The sequence below is a fragment of the Oenanthe melanoleuca genome, chromosome 10 (assembly GCF_029582105.1).
Source record: "Oenanthe melanoleuca isolate GR-GAL-2019-014 chromosome 10, OMel1.0, whole genome shotgun sequence".
In the NCBI taxonomy this organism is placed as follows: Eukaryota; Metazoa; Chordata; class Aves; order Passeriformes; family Muscicapidae; genus Oenanthe; species Oenanthe melanoleuca.
In genome coordinates, this window is record NC_079344.1 from 14,217,425 (window position 1) to 14,234,501 (window position 17,077).

The following is a 17,077-nucleotide window of genomic DNA, read 5'->3' on the forward strand; positions in this document are numbered from 1 at the left end:
ACTTTCCAAATGTAGCATGACAAAAGCTGAAGTCCTGAGTTAACTTCCACAGCAAGCCAGAGGCATGCAGGGGAATCTGGTGTGCCAGAGCAGTTCCCAACAATATTGTTATCAGAGAAATGCTGACATCCAGCATTTAATCTACCAGCAAAACTGGAGTCTGCATTCTCTCTCACCAGAACCTCCAAAGCTCATTTGCAGCACAGACAGATCCATGCTTTAACAAGACATATTAGAAACTAATTAAATTTATTTTCTGGTTGATTTTTGGATTCAAATAAAACATGTCCTTAGGCTATAACCAGCAAGAAATTCTTCACTTACAATTAAATTACTGGTTACTTTTCTGCACTCCTTGTTGGGGTTAAATAAAAAATAAAAAAAACCAAAATGCCTGGGGTTCCACAAGGCCTTTCTCCTACCATAAAACAATCAAAGCTCCATGGCCATTTTCCCATCCAAACAATAAAAGTAATAAACACTATTCAGACATTCCCAAAACTGATGGATTAACAAAAGAGGATGAAGGGTGTGGGGGGTAAAATGAGGTCTGACAACAACAAACCCTGGGGAACACACAGGACTGTGGAGATTCCACCAGCCCAATTAGAGCCACGTGACCCACACAGGGTGGATTTGCTCTGGATCCCACAAAATCCAAGGGGATTCACACACAGGAAGAGACCCAGCAAAGCCTGGCATTTCCACCTCCCCTTTGTGAATGGAGCACGGGACAGACACACAGACACAGCCCAGGTCTGCTCTGTGCCCAGCCAGGCTGGGTGGGAGGTGAAGGACACTGCCCCATGCTGGGACACACCTGCAGCACCTTGCCCATCCCTCTGTGCTTCCAGGGCAGCTCACTGACATGCAGATGTTGGGTTTGCAGCTTCTGCCATGAAGCACAGTGACATCACCAGGAGTGTCACCACTGGCTCCAGCAGGAGTGGAATGGAACCCAACCCCACAGCTAAGCTGGGCATTTTTTTTTCTAACTACCTACAGAAATAGCTGCAGTAATCAAAGGCTCTCTGACTTCCAGGCTTAAAAAAAGGGAAAAAAGCAATGGAAAGACCCAGTGAAACTGCTGTCAAAGCCAACTAGAAGATTAATTATAAGGTGCCTGCTTTAATAAATAAATCCAGTGTAATTGCAGAATCTAGAAATTACTACTATGGATTATAAAAGCCACTTCTGGTTGGCCTGCTCTAAACCAACCAATTTAAAAACCCATCAGATATATGAATGGCATAAAAGCCTTGGTATAAACAGCCATGTCAAGTGCATTGTCTGTCTTCAAGTAAATTATATTAATGAACCAAAATTGTTTGGCTGTTTTTCACACCATGAGACAATGTTTACACTTGGCAAAATCCTCTGGCCCAGATTTTCAAATAGGACTACTGGTTTCAGGCACCTTACATTTGATCTGTCAGACCACCCACCAGAGAGCTGTGGGCCAGAACACTTCTTAAGAGAAATAAAATCTATTAATCAATCAGGGTATCTCGCTGACAACATCAAATTTCACCATTTTTTCTTTTTCATTCACAGAAAATATTGATAACACATGTCAATTGTTAAAATGAGAATCCAAATATTATGTTAGAGTATGATGCCACTGTGTCATAGAAAAGAAACACACTGATGACATAAGGAGTAGGGAACAAGATAAGAAATCAGTGGCAAGACTGCAGCAGTTCTGTCAGTGACAGGAAGCTGATCTATACAAAAATGCTCCCTATAAATTGGAGGATGCTTTATATTTATTGATATTGCCTTAGGATGGAGAGTGATTCAGATAAATACCCAGCATTAATTCAGAAGCCCTGGTTTGCAAACCCATTTTGGCAGAACGTCCAGAGAGTAAGAACATGAGATGATTCCTTAATTAAAGTTCACTTGATGAGAACAGGCCTCTAAAACACACCCCAGTCTAGGCTTTACCTGAAGCTGCTATACCTGCACCACTTTGTCTCAAGCTAGCAAAGAGTTTCTCCACCCAAGGAACAGCCCAGAGTAGCAGAAATAAAAGATGTAAGAAATCAAGTAGCACTCCATGCTCCAAAGCAAACCATCTGGCCTCAAATATTTTTCTCTACAATTACTATTTTCTTGTCTAGTCCTACACAATAGGTAGTGAGGAAATAGAGTAAAGCCCGTCAATAGAAGCCTTCCAAAGGAAATGCACTCAGAGCAGACCCTCAGGAATACTTTCCTCACCTGGAGACAAGACTGCTACAGATGTAAGAGTCATTCAAGTACAGATAATGATTTATCTGGAAGTCGTTTTGAGATGCAATTCCCTCGTATAATTAAGGCAGCTTGGCTCAGGGAGAGCAGAGGCAAAGTCAAACAAACAAGTTTGCAATCAGAGTAACTTGTATCCATGTTTGTGCTCAGAAGAGAAGGGCTTGCTAAACCAGAGTTCCTGGTCCCTGTTTAACTGGTTCATCACTTGCCCCTGGCTGTCCCATTAGCTTTCACATCTGCAGCAGCACAAACACTGTGTTTTTATTATTTCTGCTAATCTTATTTTCCATGTATTACACACAACACTAAGTGTTTATTACTCCAGCATGTGGGTAGGTTAAACCACACCTGCTTCACAAGAATGGAAAAAAATTACTAGCACAACAAAGCACGTAACAAGAAAATTAAAAAAGAGTTGAATACCTCCTTCACCTAATTCTCAAGAACATATTACTATAATAACATTTCTAGACTCTTCCTCTGTTGGTATTGCAGTTATTACACTTCAGCTATCATATCCTAGAAAGTTCCATTTCCAGACTGTCTTTCCAACTGTACAATGACAGAATCAGCCTTCTGTACCTGCAGCTCCAGGTAATAAAGTTCAAAGATATTTCATATGCTCCAGGGAAATGGCACAAGCCACCCAAGAGATCACTTCACTGCTGGGAGTGCAGCCTCCCACAGCAGCAGCATTTCACTGGATGGTCACTGAGAACAAAAAAAAAACCTCACCAAATAAACTTAAATCATAGAAAGTCAAACCTTCATGTAAACTGACTCCAGAAAGCAAAATGACCAAAGACCTTACAGCTTCCAAACTAAGGTACAAACATATTCTCAAACATATTCCAGCTCTCTCACAATTAATTTTTCATCCACAAGACACACCCACTCACCCACACAAAGCAAAACAAGCCCAGCACAAACCCTATAAATTTAATCAAGGAAGGAAGAGCAAGCATGAGATGTTTATTTCTATTTTTAAATACTTGGGAGGTGCCCCAATACTCCCTGCCTAGATAGGTAACTAAGTAGGTGCTCCAGAACTGTGAGATCCAGTGCACGATCTGGCACGAGCAGGCACATCCAAGCAGCAAAACATGAGAGAAGCTCAAAAGGTGATTAAGAAAGCTATTAAGAAAGCCTTTTGAAATAATTGTTTCCTCTAAGCCAGGATAGACACTAACTCAGGGTGTTGCTGCAGAGAAGAAAAAAAATACATATATATACATATATATGTCTGTATTCAAGCACACCAAAATGCTCTAAGCAGACTATGGTTTATAAAGAACAAGACAGTCTCCTCCTTGTTCCCACAGTTCGTTTCTGCCTCAAGCAAAGTTGGTTGCCACTCTGGTTGCTCTCTCCCTCACTCAAATGGTTTGCATAGCAGATATGCTGAACAATCAAGTTTGAACCAGGCCCTAATCCTGCTGACTTTTCTCGCAAAACTGCTGGAAAGGAATTCCTCCTGGCAGCTGCAGTGCCTCTGCTCATTAGTTTACCAAGCAGCAGCAGAATGAACTGGACAGGCACATCATTTCTGTGCTGCTGCTGCTGCTGCAGAGGACAGCAATAAGGGCCAGGCAGGCAAAGGGAAGGCTCCCAGTTTCCCAAACACAAACTGGGAAGGAGAACAGAAAAGCAAAGGTTAGAGAAAAGACAGCTTGCGAGAACCCAGGCAAGTTACTGCAACACTTGCTGCTGTTGTGGGAACACAAGCTGGGAGGAAACTCCTTTCCCTTTGCTGTAAGGTTTGGGGGTGGGGATGTCATCCTTTTAGGGTTTTTTTAACTCCTTCTTTAGGGCATTGTGTTTAACCAGGCATGACACAGTTATTCACACCAATTCCGGTGTCTCCTGGATACTAGGAGAATGAGTAGGATAACATTGCAAAATAGCTGTCCACTTGCTCATGACATCCTTTGTCCAGACAGCACCCTCACATACAGGTCAGATCATGCAGCCCACTCAGCACACACAGAAAAACAAAACGTTTTTGCTTCTTGCTATGCAATTTCCTTGAAGTAACCCCATTGCAGCACACTTAATGTAAACAGAGCTTTGCACCATTTATGGGGACGGGCGAGTCCTGTGTTGTTGAACAACATTTCCTCCTCCTCCCTCATCCCAGGCCAGCTATCATTTCAATAAATATTTAATAAGTATACGAGAAAACCAAGAAAGCTTCACAGCTTGAAGTTTTCAGGTACTACACGCATGATGTTGAATTTATCTACAGGAAAGCAATACTGTGTCCAGAATCCAGAGCATGAACAGCACAGCACAGGGAGAGCACACTGATCTGAGTACCATTAAAACAGTGCCATGATTAAAACAGCAATGCTGGTTCACAGAGCAAAATGTTCCTTTTAGACCAGGCAAGAAGCTGGAGCTAGGACCTGATCACCACAAACTTCAGGGACCTCCCATTGTCACCAGAGACGTGCTGAAAGATTTCCACTGCATTCTCCACTCCAAAAATGCCCTCTCACTCCCTCACACCTTTTCTCCTAAAGAGATCATCTGACAGGTGCAGATAACTCTAACCATTCAAAGAAGCATTCTAAGTGTAGAAAATAATAAAATTTTTGCCTAGGAAGACTATGATTTTTTTTCATCTGTAAGATGAATTCCAACTACTTATATTTTCCTGTAAACCACTTGATCCTAAAGCAGCCCTTGAATTTAAAATCTCTCTACAGCTGGTTTGCTGGAAGCAGTATTTGTTTTCCCTGCCACCACTCTTCATCTCCTGTGCAAGGTATTACTGATTATTTTAATTTCTTTTCTACAGAAGTGAAATGGATGCACACAGACAAACAACTGCAGAGAGCAGAAGAGGAAGAAGGCTTCATCTCTGAATTAGGGATTTGCATAGTGGTTTTATCTGTAACACCCACTGCAGTACTTTATCCCAGACTCTCAGATCACAAAAGACAGAGCAGACAGTGACTCACTGCAATTTCGGTTCTGCATGTAGTGCTTCACGCGGACCAGCCAATTCTGATTCTGCCAAACAGCCTTCACAGGCACTCAAAGTAAACCAGCTTCTCTAAGAAAGAGTTCCTATTCATGTGCTGCCTTCATGAGGAAAGCTCCAGAGATGGAAGGGAATTTAGTCAATGTTTCCCCTTTGTGCTGTAATGATTTAAGATTCAATTAATACAACACAGGGAGGCACTAATTCCGAAACACCTGCCTTCATGATAACTGGATTAAGACCTCCAAACTTGCTGCACTCCTACCAGTGCCAGCCTGCCAAATGACAGCAGTTGTCAATATCGACCAACTGGAGGCTGGGTTTCTGCTAAATCCTCTAGCACTCTTTAAAGAGGATTCCCCACAAAACAGGAAGAGAAAAAAATAGAAAAGAACACCCCACTTGACAGCTCTGAATTTGTTTAGCCAGAAGTCACAGCTCCTCCCCTGCACACTTTGAAGGCTGGAGACTGGAAACGCTCCTATCAGATCCTTTCAAATCCCTCACAGGGAAGAGATAAAACCAAATAAAGGGATAGGGCATCCTCAGAGACAGAGCTACTCCTTCACTGATCAATACACTCTGGGCACTAGAGAGAACGGCTTCAAGAAAGATTTTGGGGCAAAAGGCTGGCAGGGTGGGGAAGAGAAGAGCAGCTGGTTGCGTTGAGAGAGGAGCCAACAGGTTGGGTGCTTAGTGCAGGGTTTTTCTCCTCTCCTTGATCCCCTCAAAACAGGGGTTTCTTTGGATTAGCTGGGGTAGCATGGAAAAAAAAAGTGCCTCAATTAAGACCACGCTGGTCTGAAATCAAGGGAGAAACTTCAGAGGCCCATGTGCCAATCTAATAATTAACAAAGTGAAACACTTTCTTACCTTTTCAACACCACAAAAACTATTTCAACCACACAAGAAGGAGTTGAATTTAATTTTTTTTTTCCTTTACACCCCTTCATCACCCTGACCTATTGGAACGACACTTGAAAGCTGGATGGGAGCGCTCACTGATACATAACTTCCATTTTAGTGAAACAATCCATCTGCTCCATGTGACTCAGAGCCTGCTTTAAGAATGCAATACTGTTTAGGCCAACGGTTGCACCGCACAAAGTGTTTTGTTCACACGCATTCCTTTGGGATGACAGAGCCTATCCACGGCCGTAACGGTTGGGGCCTGTGGTTTTTTTCCCTCATCCGCTGAATGCTGCAGTGACTAAGCTGACAAAAATTCCTAGCCAATTATAAACCCACTTAAAGAGACAGTCAACCCCCCTGCAACCTTCCCTTGCTATCCTATACGGGAAGTTTCTATACATAGAAAACCATCTCCTCCTCCTCCCAAGGCCTGCGTTGATATAAAAGACTTGCTCTGCGCGCCCAACACTTCAAACATGCTTCCTAAATGGCATCATTTCCCAAAACTACAACCTTTAATCATCCATCTATATCCCTCGCACAGCAACTGAAAAAATAAAAAACCCAAATTAAGGCACATTGACCCCATAATTGATTGAAAAGTTAGAGAAGCCATTAATGGAGGAAGATGAGCACGCTGGAGAGAGATGAGCCTGGACACCTCTGGAGCAGTGTTCATTAAGGAGGGAACAGTCTATAAACCCAATATATTGCAACCAGAAGGAACACATCAGGAGGGTCACACTTGGTATATACAGCAGAAGTTTGATCCACCAAAGAGCACAAACTGAACTTTGACTAGCAACAACTGAGAACTTTTGAGTTGCCCCTCAAATCCCTCTCAGCGACCAAATTCCAAAGAAAACACCAGCCTTTCCCAAGAGTCATGTGCTGAATTCACTCTCGCCTACACTGTCAAGGGCTACACAAATATATTTAATAATTAGCCCAGGCATATAGAACTGTGCTTTGGGCAGGTAACTACAAGTTCCCTTCCCTTGCCCAGCAAGAAACAGTAAACAAAAAAATACAGAGAGAATGGCACATAATTTCCAGCTTTTAAAAGCCAGGCTCAGGGGCACCTCAGACTCTCCCCATTTTATGGTGGGCAAACTCGTTGCTAAATCATTTTTAGCGCTCGGCTGATAGCACATGCACATTCCATTCCCGACGCTCAAAAGGAGGGGGAGGAAGAGACAGTCGACAACTGAACCAGGCTGGGTTCACCTCAGAAGAAAAAGGCAATTCAACAATCTGTATTAACATATTATTATCCAAGCATCTTTTTATTAGAAGTTAATTCTCGGAGTCATAGACAAACTTGAGAAGGAAATCCCACTATTAGTGGGAAAGAAGGCTAAACAAAGGCTGCTTCAGGACTGTTAAACACTGAAAAACTTGTTTGCCACATAAAAACAATTTATGAAAATGCAGAAGGACAATTAATTCCTACATTCACATGTGTTTGGGGAAGGAAAAATAGGAAAATGGTTCCTCCCATTCAAAATTTTTAAAGAATGTGATTCCTATCCAGGATTGAGCCCAAGTTTCCCTTTCCTTCAGCCCGTTTCAAATTTAATTGCAGATCAGTCATCACAAAAGATGTATTTCTATACATTCCATGAAAATGGGACAACTGGACAGGTGGAGGACAGATCACTTTAGGGCCCCCCACCAAGATAAGAAGGCAGCAGCTGAAGTTCACCCCTTTTCTGACACCCATACAAGCATTACCTGCCAAAACTGAAATCCCTAGGAAAACTCACAACCCACTCCAAGCTGAATTCATTGCATGGATAAAGCCACAGAGAACTGCAGCAAATGCTAAGCCAGGCTGAGTTAGCCTTGTCCCTGTGACATCTGCAAAGAACACAGCAAAAACACAGCTTTCTTTTAGTTTTACACTTGACATTTCCCTGACATTTTCCCTATAACTCTGCTAGCTATTCCCAGCTCCCAGTTGTTTTGCAAATTCATCATAAAATTAAAGCCTTACATTACATCTAATTAACTGTCCAATACAATTGTCTATTCTATTAACAAACATTTGTCTAATATATATCAATGGGGCCTGGAAATCCATGTTAAGCACGTTAATGAAAGACTTGATTCAAGATGAGATTAGTATTTAATTGCATAGATTTAACATAGCACTGCTGCACAGGAAAGTAAACCAAAAAATTCTCTAAATAGGGCATCACACTCAGTGTGCTCCAGGATGAAAACAAATTGTTACAAACAGCAAACTGTTGCAAGAAAAACCAAAAGGATTCTGTTTCTAACCCTAGCTAGGACCAGATCATCAAATTTCAGAAACATCACTAACACCCAGTACCTCTAAAAGTAAATTTAGGATGTGACTGAAGTTTTAAAATAAGAAAAATAGAAGGAAGTGCTTTAAGTTCAAAATAAATAAACATTATCTTAGAAATCCTCACTGAATGTGATGGAAGCCATCATTTCCCTCTCCCCCTCTGCTCCACAGCCCCAGGCCCCTTGGGCTGCAGAGTCATTCCTTTCTCCCATGAGCTTCCACATAATGGGGGGTTAGACCAGGACTTCTTTTCAAGTACTCCCTGTTAGAAGGTTGTCAGGCACACAGTGTGCAATCTGGAGATGCTTTTGTATCCTCCTGTAAGGAAGAACTTTTCTTTTCTTCCCCAGCCTTTACCACACAGCATCAGAGAAACTGAACTGAGGAATGAACACACAATTACTATTTCCTATCAGTGACCTCCCAACTGCATTTCTACAGTTGTTTTTTTTCTGACAGTGAAACAGTTTCTTGGCACAAGCCAACTGAAGTAAATCCATTAGAGTTGTCTTTATGTAAAACAGAGTTTGTATTACTCAGAGTAACTGGGCACATACATTTGATCACCCCACTGCCTATAAGGAATTGCAGCACCACTGAAACAGCCTCATTTACTGTCTCATTCCACAACACATGGATTACCCCTTCCCATCATCTCAAACAACACTAAGAAAAAAAAAAAATTTCTCCAATAGCATGGATGGCAACTAAAATGTGGCTAACACATCACCTGGTGACCATAAACACACCTCTGGACTGACAAAGATAAAGTAAGTTGGAGCAAGCACAAAATGCAACCTCTTCAGAAGATGAAAGTAAACGTGTGTGTAAACGTGAGTAGAAAAGGCACAGGGTATTTTCAAAAACTTCAAACTTTTTTCATTCTTTATACCAAAATGAGGGGAAAAGTTCTAAATATTTTCAAAGTATTTTTTAAAGTTCACTGGTGGACTGAGCTCACTGCAATGTCTTTTCATACTGGAAAATGAAACTCCCAAATTTAAAGACCTCTCAAAACAAACAGTCCTCTGCAAATCTTTGTGCCAAAAGAAACTAGGAAGCCATGATGAGTACTTAACATTATCACATAGTTTTTGGTGGCTAGTGCAGACTGCAAGATTCTTCCCAGGTTATGCCATTTATAACAGAACAAAGAAAAATGGCAAGTATACATTTGTTTAATTTTAGCCCTTTTCTCAGAATGTAAACCACTGCTACAGTAATTAACTGCAGATTGGCCTAAACTGCTCTGCGGCCATCCCAGCTTACTAATTAAATATGCTCTCACAGCCATAATAAAAATTCTGGGAAACCTCTGGCTGAAGAGCAAACTTCTCAGGAGGGGAGCGAAAGTCAGCAAAAAACTTCATTCAGAAGGAAAACACTAACAATTTTTTTTAACATACTCCAGATTTTTCTAACTCAGTGACACCAACTGTGTCTTTTACAATTATTATCTTTTTGTCTGTTTATTCCTTTCAGAAGATGTTTATTTGCTGGAGAGTTTGCATACCAACCAAAGACAACCAACAAACAACCTGTCCATTTCAAAACATGGTCAGGTTTATATACTTAATCTATTTTAAACCAACAAAGGCAGGATTAGTGTTACATAGACAACCTTCACTTAACATTATACCACACCTAATTTGCTTGCTGAAAGAATAAAACTTAAAGAGTAAACTTAAAGCATGTTGTCCTATATCTACTATATTTCAGTGTTTTAGGAAAAAGTAGCAGCAAACAGAAAAAAAAAAAAAAAGCTTGCCAACAATTTTAAGCAAAATAAGAATAATTTGATTCATCATCTCTGGCTCCCAACTTCTTCCCCTCTCTTGCTGCCTACACAGTTCACGTATGTTCACTATTTCTAAAGGACAGAGGAATACAGTGAATACTCCTCAGAGAGAGAAAGACAAGGAGAGAAAGGGGGGGAGAAAAAAAAGTGCAGCACATGGCTTTCAGCACTACTCTGCTGAATCAACAGGGAGCAGATTCCCAGCTGGTGCACACTGTAAGCACTGCACAAGTCAATGGAGCCATGTCAAATGACACCACTCAACTGCATTATCTTCTGAGCTCCGTGTAAACAAACAGGAGCAGATTCCGAATATTTGTGAGAATACATCATGTTACTGTCTCCATATGTTTAAACATTTTAGTAGAAGGCACATATGGACCACTCTTCCCACTCACTGTCATTCTCTCCCTCCTGCTCCTCGTACACCGCATCTTCTCGGGCCATTGTCAAACCAATTCAAAAATGAATAAGGATACATTTTCATTAAAAACATTTTGTGCTTAGCTGCCATCTGCTTCATCGGCCTCCAAATCCTCACATGCCTTTTCCATGGTCCTTAGTTTCACACATTCAGAAGCTCAAAGTTTTCTCCTGTTGTATTGTGCAGTGAGGTCTACACGAGCTATTGTTTCGTATCAAATTCACCTCTTTTGAACCAAGTGCTTAATGCTTACAGCCCTAATCCATGTCCTCTCTACAATGCCAGCTTACACATCCTTTTTTTTAATGCCTAAACTAATCTTAAAGCTGCCTCACACACTTCAGATCCTCCCTGACATTGTTTATATGGGAAGCATGGCTATTCCACCCCTTCTGGGAAATATGGGAGCTCTAATTTACTCTCTCACAAGGGAGGGGACCCAGACTCTGCTCTCATCCTATCCCACAAAAGCAGCAGCTGAAGTCAACACCCATTACCCACAGATGCAACAGCCTGCCTCCCCCATAACCAGACCACTTGCCTCTTCTCTGAGTAGGGAAAGTTTCAGCAAGTATTTGAGTATCTCCAGCTTAACTGGGGGAAAGAAGACAATTAACTAAGACAGGGGGGAAAAAAACCAACAGGGCACCATAGGTCTTATATACAGATCACTGCCAGTTTTGTTATTACTTTCCCAAATAGTTTGCCAAGATCATTTCTTATGGTCCTACCAATAGCAAAAATATCTTAGGAAGCATTTCCTGGACTTGCTTGAAAAAGAACACAAAGGTTATGGTAGACAAGGGATCCTGAACTTCCAGGCAGGCTTTCAAGGGTGTAATTTACATTTGGTTTCTGCAGGCTTGGAAAGGCCTAGTGACTAAGGCAGCAGACCTCAAAAGTTAATCATCAGCAAGAGGAATACAGAAAACAACCAAAGTTTTCTTTACAGCAGACCACTGGACAGGCAGAGCTAGTGTGTCATCAGACACAAGTCTTGCAAGGGGTAGAGCAGAACAGTTTTTCTGGTTCTCACATCAGTTGCTGTGCAAGATGCAGGCAGCTTCCATAAAACCTTTCCAGCAGTCAAAACTGCCAGAAAAAAAAGTAAACATAAAAGGCCATAGTCTCATTTGTATGTCTGGATGCTCAGTTTTTATCTTTTCCATCTCTACCTGTGCCCAAAGCACTGATGCAAACAAACAACTTCTGTACTCTTCTTTTATCTCGAGGGATTCTTCTATGCGGACCTGCAACCTCAGCGAGGCACAGCTGGCATTTAACACACCAACATAAAAGTAGGTGCAAGTCGGAGAGAAGAGAGCATGCCAAGCCCAACACAACATGCTGCAGCTCCAAAGAGAGCAAACTAGTATTGCTGCTGCCTTGGGGCACTCAAAGGTAAAGGAATGTACACTGCACAGAAACCAGGGCAACCAAACTGGCAGGAGAGCTGCTGACGCCTTATGCTGAACCTTAAAAATTTCCCAGAAAAATTTCAAAGTTACAGTTTCTTCGTAGCTTGCTCTTCTATAGAAATGTCCATGGATTATTCTAAGTCAGACACAGCATATCCTTCCCTCCCTCCTCCCTCAGCATTGTTCCTGCACAAGTTATATTGAAGGAAGCACAAGCTTCTTCCTTTGTTTGTGAGCAAGAGAAAGAAGGAAAAAAACAACTTACACTCAACTGCAAAACTACAGAAGCCAGGCTACTTAAAGTACCAAGTGTTCCCACACAACATTTACCCACCAACTTCAGATCTTTCAGTGTAAAACCTAAACAAGGACAAGAGAGATTTAATACACACTCCTCCACAGAGCCAGAGCAAAGAAAAATAAAAAGGCACAAAGGAGCCCTGAATGATAGAGAGCATTTTCAACTTGACATTACTGTGACGCACAAGGAGAATGTCAGGGTTAAATTAGATACTGCACTAGAAAAATATTCCCTGGAAAATAACATAGGTGTCAGATCTTGGCCAGTAGGAAAATGCCGACTGAAACACTCAGTAACTGAAAAGTCCTTCCTTCTATTCTTTTTCATGTCTTGTGTGATTTTGTACTGCAAGAGTCCTCTCCTGATCAGGAGTTCATTGCCAAAGTGCCCAAGCAATCTAGCAGGGAAGACAAAAAGCTTCCTTTGGAACAACTGCACTTTTATACCTCCCTTGTTTTTCTTCAGAGCAGGAGTACTTTGGGGTTGTTTTCTTTCTACATGAATGGCCTGCAAATTTAAAGTCATCTTCCTCAAAGTCTGTGGCTTATCACAACAAACAGATTAGAACAGGTCCAAATTTCTCACTCTTTTTATTGATCATTTCTTTATATGCTGTACATCCTAAGATTCTCTAAACCAAATTGTTTTTCAACACTGTAATGCTCTTAACAAGCCTTTCAAGGCTCTTTTCCAATACTTGCTTTCTTCTTCACAATCTCCCATGAAAGGAGATGAAAGCATATATGGAAAAAAAAACCCATTACCTACACTCTTGCCTTCAAAGTCCTATCACAGTCTAACTATGACCTCATTTTATTTAAACAAATTTCTTCACATGTGTATTTGGAATCCAAATTATTTTAACAGTTCCTTAAATGCCAAAAAAGTTTTTTTGCATGCTACTTTTGCCTACTGCCAATAGGCAAAGCATACAATAGAAAGCAAGTAAGTCGTTATATCTCGTTAAATACACTCTTGTTACATCCATTCAAACCACTGAGGGCAATGAGGTTGCACAGGAGTCACCTTGGTCACCCTCTGCAGACAACAGAGTTACACTCTGTTAATGAAGACATAAATTTGGCCTGCAGGACTCATAGCAACACTCCCCTTGCCCTGGGCAAAGCACAAAGTCTCCCAGTAACAGGCTGAGAGGGTTCCTTTGCTTTGTTTAAAAAACGAACTTTATTTCCTGTAAGTATTGATAAAAGCACATACTCCAGATGCCTTTTTGAAGAGGTATTTTTGGCATGTGTTGACTGAAACTGCCCTACAAGCTACTTTAATTGCAGTTCTAATTGAACAGGAGGACTCCACAAGCAACTGACAAGCCACTTTAGAAAAACACAACATCCCCAGATGAAGGTAACCTGAACAGAGTCCTAATTTCTCTCACACTGGGGTATTTTCTATCATTATGATAGCTTTGGTCAAGACTGCATGTGGAATTTAGGGATTGTTCCTCCCAGTGACAACTGTTCGTAATTAAGCCCTACTGATACTGCAGGGCTCAGCTTCTGTAAAGTTACAGGATGAACTCAAAAAGCCTGCCATGTAATCATGTTACCTAAGTAAACTATGTGTTTGTTTACTCTATTTTTAAAAAGTGGGAAGAGATCAGGTTTTGTTTTTGCTAATACTTGCCTCAGAAAGACATAAACCTGCCAGATAAGAACAAAGTAGGCAAAGGTAACTTCACTGGAAGTCGAGATATTCATGGACTCTTTGACTCTACTGTGAAAATTAATGTCAGTAAACAAGTCCTTACGTACAAGATTTACCATTACAGGAATGTCTGGAGGTGCATGCCAAGAGAAGCAAAAAACAAAGTCCAGTTAACAGCTTCAGCAGAGCAACAGCTCTGGCACACACAGAATGTCACTTCAGCAGGAGGAGATGGCGCTCAGTGGCCACCTCCTGCCAAAGTCCTCAAGGGAGGTAAAGCTGCCTCCAGCTTTGCTACAGTGGCATTGGTTCCATACTTACACTTCCCACCTTTTCCATGAGGAACTAACTCAGGGAGTTTGTTGGGGTTTGTTTTATAGCTGCTGATTTGTTGTTTTCTCGTTTTTAATTAAAGTGAGACAAACCTTTACTGACTGGGGAAGAATCTGTTTGTGTGGCAACTGGGTAACTCATATAATCTACACACAACTAGAATAAAAGTTCCAGTTGCTGAAGAGCCTTAAAATAAAACCACAAAACTAAATGTTTACTTCCAAAAGAGGCAACAAAAGCAGGATATCTACTCAAATCTTACTTTTCTGGCAGTGGTTGGTGGTCCAGCAGCGGTAGTTGTACTCATTGTTAATAGATGTCTTCTCACACAATGGCTTCTCCTCCATTGTTCCAGGACACAAGTCCCCACATTCCTTTGGAGGTTTATTCCCAACAATGTAGTTATTGGACACTGCATCGAGGATGAGAGACCAGTCCACCGTGGAGAGGTAACACAGGTCAGAGTTCTTCTCGATCCGGATGGCCCCGCGCGTGATGTTCCTCAAGTTGTGCAGCCCAATCTCTTTAAGATTTGTCATTTCAAAGATAACCAAGGCATAGTTGTAGAAGAGGTTCCTGCCACGAATGACGGTGAGGTTGGGGAAGAGATCACTGAGGCTTTCCAAGCCTGCCACACGGAACAGCAGCAAGTAGTCAGTGATGACAGTGAGCTTTGGGAAGCGGAAGTTGCGGTAATCCTCGGCTTTGGAGATGAGCAGGATCTGCAGGAAGCCCTCGATCACCGTGCAGTTCTCCAGGCGCTTCAGCTCGTGGATATCGTTGCGAATGTCGACATTTGGCCCGCAAACTGAAATGGAAAAGAAGGGAAGTTAGTAAATAAGGCACTCCTCAGCCTTTTGAAACTGGAACACAAGAAGGATATCCTGACGGATATAAAATTTTTAATTAGGTTGCCGTGTTAAAATAGAAAATGAGTGCTTGATTTACACCTACGTGGAATCTTCATTTCATTTAACCTATCACACTAAGCACTACCAGGAGAAGCACAAGGATGGCAGCTCTCCCTATATTCTGCACACACAGAGAAATGCTGGAATGTTGGTTTATTACTGATGATGACAAGAGCTGCATTACACTGAGAATACAAAGACAAACCAAATGCATTTGCACACCCAGCTTCAAATTAGACCATGAATGTTTGCCCAGAGCAGAGCTTCAGCCACATCACTTTAAACCAGTCAGGTAAAACAGAAAGTGATCCACTGATCACTCCTTTACTAATTCACCCCCCACTCCACTTAAGACACATGCACACAAAGAGGGCATTTCCCAGAAAATTAAACTGTGGCCTCAAATCACTCTTTCTTTCCAGGGTCACACGCCAAACAAGCCCTAATTCTTGGAATACTAGTCTTGCAGTAGGTCAATAACAACACTAAATCCACAGAAAGCTGGTCAGCACTTCCTGCTCTGTGACTGGGAAGAAAACAAAGTGCTTGGACTTATAGCACTGAATTCCTGTTTGCATGTTCCAGTAAACCGAGTTTCACTAATTTTGGCACCAAGATATAAAAAAGTCTCTTGAGTTCTAAGAAGCACAGGATAAATTTATTTACAAGAACATGCAGCATCACAGTGAAGAATCTTTCCTTGAAAACAGCAGATTGAACTCTATGAACTCTCAAGAAAACAATGACCAAAAGGATTATTCCCTAATAAATCTATGTATTAAGTCTTTCCATATTAGAGACATATCACAATAACAATGTTAAACGGGCTGGAAGACATGTGTTAATAATGTAATATTTAGACACATACAATCCACTTGGATGTAAAACAAAGAACTACAGAGTGTAGAGAGCTGTTGTTCTTCAAAACTCTCAGAGCTGGTATTCTTTGGAAAACATGGAAAAAAGATTCCCCATTAGAGATACTAAGCTGCTTGTAAGCAAACAAAGCAAAATGCCCATTTATTTAAGCAACCCAAAACTCAAATAAACACCAAGCAATTCAATTTTGTGGAAAGGTTCTCTTTTAATGCATGCTAGGCTTAATTATTTTAACAACATCTTTTCCTCAGACAAGGGAAAGGTCTAAACAAGCACTGGAGCCAAAAAACTTAAATTCTAACCCAGACAAATTGTCCAGAGATTCAGAAATTGCGCTGACAATAGAAAGCAGCCCTTCCATCCCACAACACTTATCTAAGGCTAATAACTTAAGCTAACAAAGGATCCAGAGCATGAGCATGCTAAAACCACAGCAACTCTAATACCCAACAAGGACTTAAAGACTTCTAAGTCTTTAAAAGACTAAAGGACTTTCTGGTTAGTGGGACAGAATAAAAAAATAAAATAGGGCGAGATCTTTGTTAGGAAACAGATGTTTCTACACAAACTATTACCTAATCTTCCTTCTGTAAAGATTCAAGCTGAAAGCAAAGGCTATTAAATGTGACTTGCTGCACTGAAGTAGTTATGTGCAAGAAAGTTCATACCCTAGACCTTAAAAAAAAATATAAACACTAAGACTAATGTACCACCATGAATACTTGGTCCTCATGAGCACTGAGACAGGAAATCACCATTTTTGTACATACAGATTTCAGAAAAATTGGACTCTACTGCTGTGTCAAGGCAGGAATATGTGTCAAGGCTTGAACTTCTGGAAAGCTTTAGAAAGGGTGAATGGGCTGGCACTACCCAGCTTTGG

The 17,077-nt window shown here is 41.2% G+C and overlaps 1 protein-coding gene across 2 annotated transcripts in view; it reads right to left on the reverse strand.

Annotated features, from left to right (window-relative positions):
* The window catches only part of IGF1R (insulin like growth factor 1 receptor), a 172,312-nt gene that overhangs the window by 126,177 nt on the left and 29,058 nt on the right, over window positions 1-17,077 (reverse strand). For both annotated transcript variants that reach the window (XM_056499737.1, XM_056499736.1), the window contains exon 2: window positions 14,667-15,212. In XM_056499737.1, the coding sequence (XP_056355712.1) occupies window positions 14,667-15,212 (546 nt within the window). The remainder of the gene's footprint in view (window positions 1-14,666; window positions 15,213-17,077) is intronic.